The 16,694-nt window shown below is 42.4% G+C and overlaps 2 protein-coding genes across 17 annotated transcripts in view; one reads left to right on the top strand and one right to left on the bottom strand.

Moving 5' to 3' along the window:
* Window positions 1–8,020, bottom strand: part of TMEM68 (transmembrane protein 68) — a 70,360-nt gene extending 62,340 nt beyond the window's left edge. For 11 of the 15 annotated variants that reach the window (XR_006706703.1, XR_006706702.1, XR_006706704.1 and 8 more), the window contains exon 1: window positions 7,865–7,978. The gene's annotated coding sequence lies outside the window, so the exon portion shown is untranslated. Of the gene's footprint in view, window positions 1–7,864 lie in introns of all 15 variants that reach the window. The other 4 variants (XM_045455221.1, XM_045455224.1, XM_045455228.1 and 1 more) reach the window with 1 other exon arrangement.
* A 168-nt stretch (window positions 8,021–8,188) lies between these two features.
* TGS1 (trimethylguanosine synthase 1) overlaps window positions 8,189–16,694 on the top strand; it is a 42,448-nt gene continuing 33,942 nt past the window's right edge. For both annotated transcript variants that reach the window (XM_045455217.1, XM_045455218.1), the window contains exons 1-2: window positions 8,189–8,514; window positions 15,723–15,787. In XM_045455217.1, coding sequence (XP_045311173.1) covers window positions 8,411–8,514; window positions 15,723–15,787 — 169 coding nt within the window. In that variant the 5' untranslated portion in view covers window positions 8,189–8,410. The remainder of the gene's footprint in view (window positions 8,515–15,722; window positions 15,788–16,694) is intronic.

Genomic DNA, 16,694 nt, shown 5'->3' with positions numbered 1-16,694 from the left:
ATTGGACACACGATGCTATGTTAGTTTCAGTGTTCAACACAGTGATTCAAAAACTCTGAATGTTTTGCTGGGCTCACCACAAATGTAGCTGCCATTTGTTACCATACAGTGACGTGGGCTTCAATTACATCATATTCTCATCAACCCACCTGAAGACTCGAACCCCTATAATGTATCAGGATGTGGTCATTTAGAAGGCAATATAAACATAGCAAAACTTACTACTTTTTAAAATTAGAGCTTTCCCCCAGTAACATGGCTAGAACTACGAAAATGGAAAGTAAGTGTTGAGGACGATGTGGAGAAATTAGTACCTTCATATGTTGTCGTTGGTGGGAGTAAAAATGATGCAGCCAGTGTGGAAATAAATCAGTTTGGCGATTCCTCAAAAAGCTACACGCAGAGTTACCTTATGACCCAACAATTCTACTGCTAGGTACGTATCCCAGAAAACTGAAAACACACATTCACACAAAAATTCGTACATGAATGCTGATGGCAGAATTACTCCTAAGGACCAAAAAGTGGAAACAATATAAATGCCCATCAACTAATGAATGGATAAACGAAATGTACTACACCCAAACAATAGAATATTATTCAGTCATACAAAGGAAAGAGGTACTGGCTCATGTTACAACAGGCATGAACCTTAAAAACATACGAGGTAAAAAAAAAGTCAGACACGAAAGGCCACCTTTTACATGATTCCATTTATATGAGATTCCCAGAAGAAGCTAATCAGTAGAGACAGAGAGGCAAGTGGCTTCCAGGGGCTGGAGGAGAGGGCAATGAGAAGTGATTGCTAATGGAAATGGAAGTGTCTTTTGGGAAGAATGAAAAGGTTCCGGAATTAGATCGTAGTAATGGCCGTACAACCTTGTGAATATGCCAAAAACCATCAAGTTGTACATTTCAAAATGGTCCATGTTATGGTGAATTACACCTCCACAAAAAGAGCTTTTAAAAAATGTTCATAAGTTAAAGTTTATGATGGCTTCTCAAATATGTTAAAAGGAGCTTCTCCTAGGCCTGAAAACCAATCATTTTGATGATCCGACCCTTACTGCTTAATACAATTGCCCCCTCTAAACTAGTCTCATCTCCGATTTTAATAGGATCATAAAATCTTGTGATTTTATTTTTTATTTTTTTTTATTTTTTTAAAAAAAATTTTTTTTTCAACATTTATTTATTTTTGGGACAGAGAGAGACAGAGCATGAACGGGGGAGGGGCAGAGAGAGAGGGAGACACAGAATCGGAAACAGGCTCCAGGCTCTGAGCCATCAGCCCAGAGCCTGACGCGGGGCTCGAACTCACGGACCGCGAGATCGTAACCTGGCTGAAGTCGGACGCTTAACCGACTGCGCCACCCAGGCGCCCCAAATCTTGTGATTTTAAAACCTTCTTTAGTACCTCCCCCGCTCAAAATTGGTAATAGAACTATACCTCTTATGCTCAATTACACTTTCAGTTATCACACATACTTAACAAACACATACGACGAAGAGGGACAGCGCACAGGCGCACATCCAGGGAGAGAAGTTATGTGGACATCTTCATGCACAGTCCCTGAACTGTGCCCCCGTGCTGCAGGAAAGGGCCTCCTCCAAAACGGTCATCCTCGATTTTGATTTAAGCCCTTTCAGAACCGGAAACTCAAAAGTCGTCCAATTCCATCTTCAAAACCATCCATCAATCCACAAACGATCGTCCATATACTTACCTGACTGTAACTTTTCCCTGCCGGACCTAGTTCTACACCATAGAACTTCTTCCGTGAGACACGGCACAGCTATGATAAGCTGTGAAATCCCGTTTTCTAGTCAGAATCCTGAATTCTTTTGGGGCGCCTGGGTGGCTCAGTTGCTTAAGCGTCCAACTCTTGATTTGGGCTCAGGTCATGACGTCACAGTTCTTAAAATGGAGCCCCGCGTCAAGGCCCTGAGCCATCAGTGCATCAGTGCACAGCCTGCTGGGGAGTCTCGGTCTCCCAGTCTCTCTGCACCCCTTGGCCCCCTTGCGCGCGCTCTCTTTCAAAAATAAATGAACATTAAAAAAAAAAATCTCAGTTCTTTCAACCAGTCCTCAGACCCTAGCGTCATAACCTCTCACCACTCCGGTCACTCCCTGTGACGGACTCCAGTTTGATATCGAGAGCAACAGGTACAGTAACCCACCTGTGCCTCAACTTGCTAAAATCCGTAAAACTGGGATATGGTAATAGATACACGACGTTAGATGACGCTAGGTCATGACGCTATGGAGAAAAATCTACAGCGGGGTAATCGGGATATGGAGCTCTACAGCAGGCACGAGGGTAGGAGGGGGTTGCGATGTTTTAATATCATAGCCCAAGAAGGACTCCTGAAAGGTACATTTGAGCGGAGACCTGAGGAAGTGAGGAAGCAAATGATGTGGGAATTTGGAGAATTCCTGGCTAAAATAAAAGCAGACGCAGAGGGTGTGTACTTGGCAAGGTGAGGAGCAGCAGGGTAGCAGACTGAGAAGAGTGAAGGGAGAGGGGTCAGAAATGGGCAGAGAGGTAGCACTGGGGAACTCTCTAGGCCAGCTTTCATCTTAAGTGAGCTGGAGAGGGCACCAGAAGAGACAGACAGCCTGACTGCAGCTTTAAGTGACCACTGTGTTGAGAATACACTGCATAGGGAGCAAAAGAGAAGTTAAGGCAGTAAGTGAAATGCTGAAAATGGCTCAGACAAGGCTAACAGAGTGAAGGTCTGTAAGAGACCATCAGTTTCTGGATCTATCGTAAAGATAAAGCCACTGGAATTGCTGATGAACGTCTGTAGAATGTGAGTGAAAGAGAGAAGTCTGGGAGGACTGCAGTTTTGGCAATGTGGGCTTGTATTCCAGGAGACTCTGTCACTTCCCGTGTGACCTAGGCAGACCTAATATTGCTATGATCACCACTGTTATTAGCTTGCTTGAGAAAAGACGGAGTTACAGGAAGAACAGGTTTGGGAGTGGTCTCGACATCAGAAACTCAATTTAGAACATTTTAAGATTCTAGTAGACATCCAAGTGAAGACCTTTAACAGGCAGCTGGACATACGGGTCAGCAGGAAGCAGCAGGAAGATCAGGACTAGAGGAATACAGACATATATTCCTCCCGGGGGCTGGGGGGGGGGCGGAAATCTAGAATGAAAAAGAGTCCCCAGGACTGAGCCTTGCAGCCCTCAACATTTTAGAAGTTGGGAAAACTATGAGGAACCAACACTCTCCTTCGAGGAATGGCACCCTGTGTGTCAAAGTAAGGAAAGAGTATTCAGCTGTTTCAAATGATACTGAGAGGCCTAAGGAATAATCATTGATCACTGCGTTTTACAACACAGAGACATTGACAAACCCTGATAATTAAGAAATATTTTGATACAGTGAGGATGAAAGTCAGGTGGAGTAAATTTATGAAAAAAAAAAAAGGGCAACGAATTGGAAACAGCAAATATGGACAACTCTGCAGAGAAATGCTGACACAAAAAGGAACAGAAAAATAGGGTGAGTATCTAGAGGGGAATGTGGGTCAAGTTTGTTGTTGTTTTAAGATGAAAGAAAACAGCAAGCTTTAATACCAATGGTAATGGGTCAATGGGAGAGTAAGAAAGAGATGATGCAGGAGAGGAATAATGTTGGGACCAGTCCTTGACTAGACCACAGGGGATAAATACAGCGTATAAGACAGGGGATGGCCCAGAGAAGACTATGTCATTGGGTTATTAATTCATTTACTCAACATATACTTACTAAGCAAGTAGTTCGTGCTCCACACTAAACACTTGAGGATACATCAGTAAACAAAATCATATGAGAAAATCAGGGTGCCTATGTGGTTCAGTTGGTTAAGCGTCCGACTTCAGCTCAGGTCATGATCTCACAGCTCGTGGGTTCGAGCCCCATGTCAGGCTCTGTGCTGACAGCTTGGAGCCCAGAACCTGTTTTGGATTCGTGTCTCTCTCTCTGCCCCTCTCCTGCTCACGCTCTATCTCTCCCTCCTTCAAAAATAAATAAACATTAAAAAATCATATGAGAATGGGGCGCCTGGGTGGCTCAGTCAGTTGAGCGTCCGACTTCGGCTCAGATCATGATCTCACAGTTTGTGAGTTCAAGCCCTGCCTTCGGGCCCTGTGCTGACAGCTCAGAGCCTGCAACCTGCTTCGGATTCTGTGTCCCCTTCTCTCTCTGCCCCTCCCCCACTTGTGCTCGCTCGCTCTCTCTCTCAAAAATAAATAAATGTAAAAAAAAAAATTAAAAAAAAACCCATATGAGAAAACATATGTAAAGCACTTACAATAATATGTCTGGCACATAGTAGGCACCTAACAAATACCAGCTAAATATAGACCTTAACTGTGTTCCTTCAAATCCGTGACAAAAAATGTGGACCAAGACAGTGCCCTAAAACCTGCCACTAAAGAACTACCAGAGGAGTCTGAACAACAAGCCTTTGAGTGGGTAAACACTTACTTTCAATAATATGAAAACTGGCTTTAGAGGTCAATGAATGCAACCTCTTAATTTTGCAGAAACCAGTTAAAAAGAGAAAGCCAAGTTCACTTGCCCAAAGTTACTAAATTCAGTGAAGAACCAAGGACCAAAATTAAAATCCAGTTCCTACTTCCTACTCTGGTTTTCACTGCATTCTCTGTAATACCTCTGTCCCTCTCTCTCTAACAGAAAGCCGAAAATATTAAGATTGCAATTTCTGTCTTCCCACTACTTCTGCCTGGCCTTTGTCCCCCTCCAATTTACCACGGGCTATATTGGACTCCTTACCACTTTGTTTTGATCCAATTAAAAACTATAGTGGTTAAAAGTGGTTTGGGGGGAGATACAGTATTTTAATTACCAAAATAACAGATTATTTCCAACCAAAAAAAAAAAAATCTACAATCAAACACAGTCCTCGCATCACATGTTAAAAAAATATCGTAATGTTGACATTGATAGTGAAGAACATTTATTGTAATTGACTTTACACACTTTAAAATAAGAACATTTCAAAAACTAATAAATCAGAACAGAGGATTTCTTGTTTTCTGTAAAAACTTAAGTTAATAAATCTGTTTAAAAAAAATCTGGGGGGAATGCAAACTGGTACAGCCACTCTGGAAAACAGCATGGAGGTTCCTCAAAAAGTTAAAACTAGAACTACCCTACGACCCAGCAATTCCACTACTAAGTATTCATCCAAGGGATACAGGTATGCTGTTTCGAAGGGGCACATGTACCCCAATGCTTATAGTAGCACTATCAACAATAGCCAAAGTGTGGAAAGAGCCCAAATGTCCACTGATGGATGAATGGATAAAGAAGATGTGGTCTATATATACAATGGAGTATTTATTACTCGGCGATCAAAAAGAAGAAATCTTGCCATTTGCAACTACGTGCATGGAACTAGAGGGTATTATGCTGAGCGAAATTAGTCAGAGAAAGACAAATATATGATTTCACTTATAGGAGGACTTTAAGATCCAAAACAGATGAACATAAAGCAAGGAAAACAAAAATAATATAAAAACAATGAGGGGGACAAAACATAAAAGAGATTCTTAAATACAAAGAACAAACAGGGTTGCTGGAGGGATTGTGGGAGGGGGAAGGGCTAAATGGGTAAGGGGCATTAAGGAATCTACTCCTGAAATCATTGTTGCACCATGTGCTAACTTGGATGTAAATTATAAAAAATAAATAAGTTATAGAAAGTAAAGAGAAAAAAATTTTTTTTAACATTTTTATTTTATTTTTGACAGAGAGAGAGACAGAGCATGAGGAGGGAAGGGACAGACAGAGAGGGAGACACAGAATCTGAAGCAGGCTCTAGGCTCTGAGCTGTCAGCACAGAACCCAACACAGGGCTCGAACTCACGAGGTGTGAGATCATGACCTGAGCAGAAGTCAGACGCTTAACTGACTGAGCCACCCAGGCACCCGGAAATAGATCTATTTTTTAAACACCCATTATCAGTACTTTTAGCACCATGGATGGCAGCAGATCAATTTTTTACTTTCAGTATATAAGCCACATTAAGGATACATTGAAAATGCCAATTAAATTAAATACTCGCTGAAATAAAATTAATTTTCCCTTTTCCTTTCTGCATTTTTAATAATTGTTTAACAGGGGGATAGGACTCAGTTCTAGCGAATAAGCATTCCACTTCAAACCATCAATAAAACTGAAGTTTATCTAATATCTCCATTAAAACATCTGGCAAACCTAGTAATTTTATCTTTAAAACAATATCTTTTAGGGGCGCCTGGGTGGCTCAGTCGGTTTAAGTGTCCGACTTCAGCTCAGGTCATGATCTCACGGTTTGTAGGTTCGAGCCCAGCATCAGGCTCTGTGCTGAGAGCCAGGAGCCTGGAGCCTGCTTTGATTCTGTCTCCCTCTCACCCCTCCCCAAGCTCACTCGCGTGCGAGCTCTCTTCTCTCTCCCTCTCTCAAAAATAAACAATAAAAGTAAAAACCAGGGGCGCCTGGGTGGCTCAGTCGGTTAGGCGTCCGACTTCAGCTCAGGTCATGATCTCACAGTCCAGGAGTTTGAGCCCCGCATCAGGCTCTGTGCTGACAGCTCGGAGCCTGTAGCCTGCTTCAGATTCTGTGTCTCCCTCTCTCTCTGACCCTCCCCTGCTCATACTGTCTCAAAATCAAATTTAAAGAAAATTTTAAAAATTTAAAAATAAATAAAAACAATTACCTTTTAGATTTCAAGTTTCAAACTCTAAGTTCTGATATGAACTACCTTCCAAGGTTTGGGTATTTTTTTTTTTTAAACCCTAGAATGTCCTTCAACTTCTAGCTAGAATCTTGCATTCTGATAATTACTGTTCTACCTTTTTTTTTTCCTTAACCTATCCTCACCCCCCAAATGTTGCACATCTATACGGGTGTATCTGTAACTGGGCAGCCAGCACTCTTATGAGCCTATCTTGGACACCAGGTGGAAATAAACATTTCATTCGAAAATTAATCTTCTATTTCTATCCAATAGTAAATGCGACCAAAACATTAAGGACTGTGTTAAACAGCCGGATTTTATCTCAGCTTTAACACAGGCTAAAGAAGTAACAATGCCATTTCAGCATTAACAGCACAACCAAGTCCTGAAATGCTCCAAACCACCCCCAAGTCTGAACTTGCTTCTTTAAGGAAGCTGCCTGGGCAGTCTCAACGAATACCACACACCAAATACCAACTTCCTTTTTCAAATCTAGCAGTGGTGTTCCAGTTTTCGGCGTCCTGGTTATGTGCACACGCATTTTTCTTACGCATCAGCAGCCTGAGGGCAGAAATCTGTTCCACAGGCTGCAAACCCCAGGGACCAACGCAGTGCCTGCGCGCACAAAGTAGGTACCCACTCAAACTATTAATAGCACACGAGCGATCGGATACACAGTTTCGTTTAGTCCTTCCAGCCGCCCGAGGAGGCAGGTACTATTATTCACCGCTCCTATTTTACAGATGATCACAAAGAGGCTCAGAAGGGTTACTTCGCTTGCCCGGATCACAGAGGCAGCAAAGGGGCATCAAACCAGGATTCCAAGCCTGACTCGTCCGGAAGCCTTCTTAACCACTTATTCCTGCGGCCTCTCCCGTACACGCCCGTGATCACCCCAGAAGGCTCGATTCGGATCCCGGAACCAGAGGTCGCCGGGCAAGCCCCAGAGGCCTGTAGTGAGGTTCTGACACCTCGCCCCGCCGCCTAAGTTGAGATGAAACGAGGTTTTTAAGCGCGGGGGTTGGGGGGGGGAGGGGGGAGTGATGCGCGGCGGAGTGAAAGGGCTCGTTGTGACCCAGGCAGGGCCACCCCTCCCCGCCACTCCGGTGCCCGAGCTTATACCGAGTACTGCGGGAACCGCCGGGGACTCCGGGACTGCCTCACCGAGACGAGACTCGCGGTCCTGGCGGCTCAGAGCCCCGCGAGACTGATGCGGAGCCGCGCGCCGGAAACGGAGGACAAGAGGAGGACCGACGCGCCTCTGGCGGGAGGGGCGGAGGCGGCTCGCCCTCACCCTCGAGCCGCGGCGGGAGCCCTTCGGTGGTTCAGCGACCCAGGGAAGCGGAGAAATTTCAGCGGCCAGCGTTCTCCCCTACGAGCAACCTGTGAAGAAAAAGACAAACACCAGCGGCAGCCCGGACCGCGGTGAGCCGTGCACCGCCTGCCGCCCCGCCCCTTCCGGGGCCGCCAGGAGCCGTTTCCGGTGGCGGCCCCTCCGCTCGCTCGAGCACCCCCGGGCCCGTTTGTAAACTCCTGACGTTCCACCGCCCCCCCCCCCCCGACCGGGGCGCCGGCGAGACCTCTTTTCGGTGTCCGGGAACCAAGCAGAGGCCGGGAAGGCCGGTCCCGTGCCGCTGGTCGCAGGGCTTCCTGCTCCGAAGTGGGAAAATGTGCTGCGACAAGTGGAGCCGCGTGGCCGAAATGTTTCTCTTCGTTGAAGACCTGGAGGAGGATTGTAAGATCCTTTGCCTGTGCTCCAGGGCATTTGTGGAGTAAGTAAAAACGCGTCTCTCTTCATTTCTAGCCCGGTTCTTGCCCAGAAATGTAGGCCTCGCAAGCTACGTGTGATTGATCCCCGAAGCCGTGGCTCAAGTCGAAGACCCGTGGGCAAGGTGGTTTCAGGAAAGAAAAGTCCTCAGAGTTCACGGAAGGTCGCCTAGTACCGTTAAGGGAAGGGGGAAATCGACTTTGTCGGCTGCTGTGAAAAAATGCGGCAGCTGATTGATTTCGTTTTTATAAACCGAGGGGACGTTTAAAAATCGGGGGAAGTGAAATGTAAACGCTCCTTCAGGGGTGTGACAGCTCAAGGTGAAGACTTTAAGATGAGTACCTTTTGTTGGTTAACATTTTTTGAAAACCTTGAGATTTAATCAAGTGCATATGCGCAGACATAGAGCTTCCAGTTACCCGAGATAAAAGATTTACAGTTTTTCAGCTGTATTTTTGGGAAACATTTGGGGTAAAATTTGCCCTCCATGGAAGGAAGATAACCAGTGGGTGGGAAACAAGGAACTAAGGAATCGGATTATAGGGATGACTGTTTGCATATCGGGTGTGTGAGTTAAGACGCTTCAATCTTTTTTCCGTCCCTAAAATAGGTATGTTTTCACAATGATTTCCAGTGATTTCGCAGGCTTATTGTTAGATTCAACCTGTGGAAGTAAATTTCATGGGCTGTACTTTTAATGTAGTTTAATGTGGGGGAATTGAAGTTTGAAGAAATGCTTACAGTTACTGTATTTGTGTGGAGTAATCGGAAAATTGATCCAAAAAGAAGTTAAACACGATGCTTAACTTTTAAAATATTGCCATCTTTGCATACGTGCATGCATGTGCAAATGCTTTCTGTGGTTCTTTGTATTAGGTACCCTGGTAGGCCCTGGGGTATAAGACACAGCCTGTCCCTACACCATAGTAAGACAACTGTTACATAATTATTTAGCGAATTACAGTCGTAGGTGCTACAGGAGAGGAGTACAGGGGGCTGTCATAGCAAAAACCTAATCTTTCTCCAAAGATCACAGAGATTTCTTTGAGAAAAGTAGCTTTTGAAAAGAGGTCTAGAGAGTGGAAGTAAACTGGGGTATGTTTGAGTGAGAGAGGGAGCGATGAGCAGAACTCTGTAAAAAGTAGAAGAAAGCCAAGTCTACATACCTACTTCTTAGCCTGCAGCCAGATGAGTCTCAGGGCTATCTTCATGAAGCCTCCTTTCCACAAAAAAAAAAAAAAAAAAAAAGGAAAGAAAGAAAGGGAATGTGAGTTATAAAATGCATGAAGTTGATGGGGCACCTGGGTGGCTCAGTCAGTTAAGCGTGACTCAGTCAGTTAAGGGTCCCGACTTCAGCTTAGGTCGGGATCTCACAGTATGTGAGTTCAAGCCCCGCGTCCGGCTCTGTGCTGACAGCCTGCTTTGGATTCTGTCTTCCTCCCTCTCTGCCCCTCCCCCGCTTGTGTTCCGTCTGTCTCAAAAATAAATAATAAACATTAAAGAGAGTTTTTTTTAAAAATGTAAAGATTTGAGAAAAAACTGTCATGCCATACCCCTACAAAGCAATATGCTACTAGATTTCAATTAAAGCAACTTTATTTAGAACACAATTTAGGGGGCTCCTGGGTGGCTCAGTCCGTTGAGCTTCCAACTCGATTTCAACTCAAGTCATGATCTCATGGTCATGGGATGGAACCCGATGGGCTGGTGATGGGCTGGCACGGAGCATGAAAACTGCTTAATATTTTCTCTCTCTCTCCCTTCCCTCCACCCCCCCCCCAACACCTCTTCCCCCTGGTATACACGAACTCTCTCTCTTTCTCTCTCAAAATAAAAATAAATGAATAAAACACAATTTAACTGTGTTTTATTCACACATATCGATATAAATCACCGATTACTTTGAATTTAGTCTTTTTGAACCAAAATGTTCATTTTTTTAAACTTCGTATAATTTCATATATATTAAAACTTAGAAGCTCTGCTTTTAGAAGCCACATTCTGGGTTCAAAATAGGTAAAGAGAAAAGAATGGCTTCTTCCTTTAGATCACTTAATGCTCAAATTATAACCCCTTAGAACAAAAAGAACTTGGAAATATGATCTTGAAATTATTTCCAGGAGAAGTCCTGGGGACTTGGAGACATGCTGGCAGTTCAGAGGCTTAATAGTGTAACTCTGACTTTCCAGGTAGAGAAAAGGTCTGTTTCACCATCTTAAAATAACAGATTGTTAGCAAAATTCTAGAATAGATTATTAAACTGAAAAATACAGTACCATACTTTGGAGCAGAAACAGAAAACGAGCATTAGCATAGGTGCCTAATACCTTCTTAGTATTGAGTTGACTCTCATACTAAACTAAACTACAGGTTATTGTACACCTCTCCTAGAAGGCAGAAAATAGAACCTCATATTGTAACTAATTTTTATTTTCTGAGGACATTATATTAACATACTGTCAGGGCACCTGGGTGGCGCAGTCAGTTGAGTGTCTGACTTTGGCTCAGGTCATGATCTCGCAGTTGATGAGTTCAAGCCCCACATTGGGCTCTGTGCTGACAGCTCAGAGCCTGGAACCTGCTCAGGATTCTGTGTGTGTGTGTGTGTGTGTGTGTGTGTGTGTGTGTGTGTATGTGTGTCTCTCTCTGCCCCTCCCTGCTCATGCTTTGTCTCTCTCAAAAATAATAAACGTTAAAAAAAATTAATGTACTGTTTTATGAGGTCTAGAGTAATCTGTTTCATCTGCACATTCAGGTTTTCATACACCATATATATGAAGAAAACATAATTACATGTAATGGCGCTTTTAAAAATAATCATCATGATGGCTCAGTAGTAACATGAAAAAATAGCTTACGTTAATAAACGTCTGAATATAAAATATCTACACTATAATTACAATTATGTGAAAATTTTGTGTTAATATGTACATAGTCTAGAATAGAATATAGTAAAATGCTGAAATGATGGAGTAGTAGATTTTTGTTATGAAAACAACAGACATTAATTATTTAATTCTTTTAAAGGAATTATTTAATTCTTTTAAATCATTTTTTTTCTTTAAGATTTACCTATTATATATATCTGATGCTACTCATTCTTAGAAAGTTTATGCTTTTCTTGTTTTTAAACTTTATTATTAATTTAAATCCAGGGTATTTAATATATAGTGTAATAATGATTTCAAGAATAGAACTTAGTGATTCATCACTTATATATAACACCCAGTGCTCATCCCCACAAGTGTTCTCCTAAATGCCCCTCCTCCATTTAGCGCCCCCTACCCAACACCCCTCCAGCATCCATCAGTTTGTTCTCTGTATTTAAGAGTCTCTTATGGTTTGTCTTCTCTGTTTTTATATTATTTTTGCTTCCCTTATGTTCATCTGTTTAAAATCCACATGTGACTGAAGCCATATGATATTAGTCTTTGACTTATTTCGCTTAGCATAATACACTCTGGTTCCATCCACGTTGTTGCAGATGGTAAGATTTCATTCTTTTTGATCGCCGAGTAATATTCCATTGTCCATATATACCACATCTTTATCCATTCATCCGTCGATGGACATTTGGGCTCTTTCCATACTTTGGTTATTGTCACTAGTGCTGCTGTACACATTGGGGTGCATGTGTCCCTTCGAAATAGCACTCCTTTGGATATCCTTCGGGTAAATACCTAGTAGTGCAATTGCTGGGTCACAGGGTAGTTCTATTTTTAATATTTTGAGGAGTCTCCATACTGTTTTCCAGAGCGGCTGAGCCAGTTTGCACTCCCACCAGCAGTGCAAGAGAGATCCTCTTTCTCTGCATCCTCACCAACATCTGTTGTTGCCTGAGTTGTTAATTTTAGCCAGTCTGACAGGTGTGAAGTGGTATCTCATTTTGATTGATAGTTGCCTGATGATGAGGGATGTGGAGCATTTTTTTCATGTGTGTGTTAGCCATCTGTATGTCTTCTTTGGAAAAGTGTCTATTTTGCCCATTTCTTCACTGGATTGTTCTTTGGGTGTTGATTTTGATAAGTTCTTTATAGATTTTGGATAGTAACCCTTTTTGTGATATTTCATTTGCAAATATCTTCTCCCATTCCGTTGGTTGCCTTTTAGTTTTGCTGATTGTTTCCTTCACCGTGCAGAAGCTTTTTATCTTGATGAGGTCCCAATAGTTTATTTTTCTTTTGTTTCCCTTGCCTCCGGAAACATGTCAAACAAGAAGTTGCTGCAGCTGAGGTCAAAGAGGTTGCTGCCTGTTTTCTCCTCTAGGATTTTGCTGGCTTCCTGTCTTATGTTCAGGTCTTTCATCCATTTTAAGTTTTATTTTTGTGTCTGGTGTAAGAAAGGGGTCCAGGTTCATTCTTCTGCATGTCGCCGTCCAGTTTTCCCAGCACCACTTGCTGAAGAGACTGTTTTTTCCATTGGATAGTCTTTCCCGTTTTGTCAAAGATTAGTTGGCCACATAGTAAATCATTTTAAAATAATTTCAAACTTAAAAAATAGGTCCGTGAACCATATTCCCCTCTACGCAGATTCACCAGGTCTTAATAGGTAGCTGCCTTTGTTCCATCTCTCCCTCTGCAGACACAGAGACACGTGCCCAGGCCCCACATACACCATCTTTTCTGAACCATTTGAGAGCAAGCTGCAGACTTGATTCCCCATCTCTCCTAAATACTCCCTTGTGCATTTCCCTAAAACAAGTATATTCTCCTTCATAACCACTGTCGAGGGTTCACATTTCCCCCAGCTTTCCCAGCAGTGTTTCTCTTTTCTTTCTGATCCAGAATTCCACATAGTTCCTCTTATGTTTACTTTTGACTTGTCAATCCCCTTTGGAAAAATTCTTCACCCTTTCCCTCCCTTTCGTGGCCTCAACATTTTAAGAAGTGCGACCTTACCTTCTCCTTCTGTAGGCTGACCTTACTTAACCTGGGTCTCTCTGACATTTCAACAGGAACAGAGATGGGGCCGTGCCTTCTTGGCAGGAAAGCCACAGAAGTGATCCTGTGGTTGGCCCTGCATCGCTTCAGCAATGACTTTCTGGAGATCCAGTCCACCACTGGTGACGTTAACCTCCATTGCCCAATCATTGGGGTCTCCCACTTTTCTTCACTGTAAAGTCACAGTGATTCCCTTTGCATTCATTAGTATGTTGTAGGAAAGTACTCCAGTGCTATACCAATACCCTGTTGTTGCCTGAATCTGCTACCTCTTGAAGATTGCCAAAGAGTGATTCTCTGCCTGTATCGTTCTACTTTTATTAGTTGGCATTCTGTATGGAGTACTTTCCCTTCTCTCCACATATTTGTTTACTCCTTTATTTACATTAACGTGAACTCTGGATTGTTCGTTTATTGATAAGTTATATTTGATTACTGTCATTTATTTTGATGTTCATATTGTCTCAGCTTTAGCTGGTGGGGGCCTCCTGAGGTGGCTTGTATATCATTTTGATGTGTCCCTGGCATTGTTAGACCTCCTCCTAACCTTCTGGCACAGAAGGTGACCCAAGCATAATCTTTTATAGTCCATGCTTCAACCTGGAACTGCCATTTCTGAAAGTACCTTGGTTCCTTTTAGCAGAGTGTAGTGTTCAGAAACCAAGACTTGGGTGCTCGTTGTGTTCCCCGCTCTTGGGTTTTCATTTCCCCTATGCTCTCTCAGCAGATAGAATTAGGCAGGGTGTATCTGCATTTTACATACATACATAAATACATGTAGGTGTGTAGGAATATCTTGGCTATCGTTATCCTCAGTACATTTACTGATTTGCTCAGTGTAACCAATCTTGCAATCTTACTAGCCTTTTCCTCCATCTGACACCTAGTGCCCCATATCCTCGGGTGCTGACAGGCACGCCGTTGATGCCCTCTGTGTAGCTGCTGCTCTCCCCCACCCCCAGAGCCCTCTCCATTGTCCAGTGTTCTTGGGGGCCAGTGGGCATTGTGCCAGAGCACATTTGCACTGCATCCCCTGGCATGTTTGCTGTCCTACTGTGAGTCATCACTTTATCTTTTATAAAGTATCAAAAAATAAACAGGAGGATAGTGAAATATATCAAGTATACAAAAATTTTATTTGGTTGAATTTATTCTGGTTACACTGGAAAAATAGTATCAGGTACTACTTGCAGATGGCTTTATTCTGGCAGTTCTGATGGAGTTTGTTACAGCTCAATTTAATGGTAGGAAGAAAATGGCACAATTTTCTCCTTTTTCAAAGTGTCCTATCAAGTTTATTTGTGTTAAGTAATCTCTGATCTTAGCAGATAGAAAACAACTCTTGAAGTAGGTATGTAAAGAAAAGTTGAATCATTCACTGTTGTTAAAAATTGTTGAGACTAGGGTATTGGCTGGCTCAGCTGGGGGAGCATGCAACTCTTGATCTTGGGGTCATGAGTTTGAGCCCCACATTAGGCACCGAGCTTACTGAAATAATTACTCAATTAAAAATTGTTGAGGCTGAATGTTTTGTTTTGATTTCTGTTTCAGTTTGATAACATATCTAAATAAGAACTTCATTGTATGTTAGTCCCCAAAACAACCTTTGCTTGGACTGTGACTATCTTGTCTCCTAAGCAATGATAACTTGGCTGATTTGCAAATGGAGTAGGGTCTACATGTGGATTTATGTGTGTGTAAGGTAAATCTTTCCACCTTTTTTTTACATGTTTATTTTTGAGAGACAGCGAGAGACCAAGCATGAGTGGGGAAGGGCAGAGAGAGAGACACACAAGAATCCTAAACAGTCTCCAGGCTCTAAGCTATCAGCACAGAACCCGATGTGGGGATCAAACCCACAAACCATGAAATCATGACCTGAGCCGAAGTTGGACTCTTAACAGACTGAGCCACCCAGCGCCCCTAAATCTTTCCACTTTTATGCTCACTTCTTACAGCAAGTTTAGAGAACACTTTCTTGTTTATGTATTATAAGATCAATTCTTCCCACAATGCCAGAACTACCCTTTAATTATACTAATTAGTAGTTGTAATTATAAATGATTCCTATGTGACATATATTCCCTGTCTTAGATGTACTATCCTTGGAATAACCTCGTGAGAAATGTGTTCTTTCCTCTGTATTACAGATGAGGAAGATATATTAGCAGATTGCTTTTCTGTTCCTTAACATTTTAAATCTATGCTGCCTTGAATTTTTTTCCCAGATTTATAATTTATTTCATTTTTGACTGTTTAACTTGCTTTGCAGAGATCGAAAATTGTGCAATTTGGGATTAAAAGGCTACTATGTCAAAGGCAATGGTGACAATGCAGGTAATACAGTATAAAACCATATGGTCCCTTTTCACTCAAAGTAACTATAATACTGTATTGATTTTAAATATAATTTGTTATAATGCCATATTGATTTGTTGCATAAAATATTATAAATGACAACCAGTAATTATAGTCCTTATTTTTTATTATGACATGGTTCTAGAGTCCTTTTCAAAGCACATCTTTTCTTTTCCTGCTAGCTCCTCTATGGACTTGAGGTAGCCTCTTTTGCTCCATGTAACGTTCCTTCCTGAGTTGTTGCCATTAGATAAGAGCAGCCTGAAATTTGCAGCTTTGAAAAGTAGAGAGCATATTTTTCCCCCCAGCAAAATTGTATTGTGTTGGAAGATAAACAGAGGCATATTAAAATTTTCAAGAGTTTATTCGAGCAGACACCTCTCCAAGTCAGGCAGTGCCGGCTCCTTGGATAGGAGCACCACTCCATGACGGGAGTCAGAGGAGGGGTTTTTATAGAGACGGTGTAGAAGCAAAGCAAAGAAATTACTTGATTGGCTATGGCTTAAGCAGTGGGCTCGTTTAGGGAAGCCTACGGGCTATTTGTGATTGGTTGTTCTTAATTTTATTTTCTTCGATTTGAGCCCTTGGATTCTGGCTTAGGTTTTTGGTGCTTCCATTGGCAACAAAGGCCTTAGAGCCACCTCAGTCTAATGACCTCCTTGTTTATATACTTTACCAATCGTATAAATAAGGTATTCAGGATAAGTGCCAAGTGAACAGCCATAGTCTTCTGACTGAAGTGAAGAGACCATCATCTGGGTTCACTTTCCCAAATAACAAATAGAATTTGTTGTATTCTTTGAGCCTTATCTACTTTCCGAAAACCATCTTGCTCTCTCTCAGACTTCCCTTTGAGACCGCGTTTGTTCTTTCCACACAGATCTTT

Source organism: Leopardus geoffroyi, chromosome C3 (assembly GCF_018350155.1).
Source record: "Leopardus geoffroyi isolate Oge1 chromosome C3, O.geoffroyi_Oge1_pat1.0, whole genome shotgun sequence".
In the NCBI taxonomy this organism is placed as follows: Eukaryota; Metazoa; Chordata; class Mammalia; order Carnivora; family Felidae; genus Leopardus; species Leopardus geoffroyi.
This window is presented reverse-complemented; position numbering and strand designations above follow the sequence as displayed.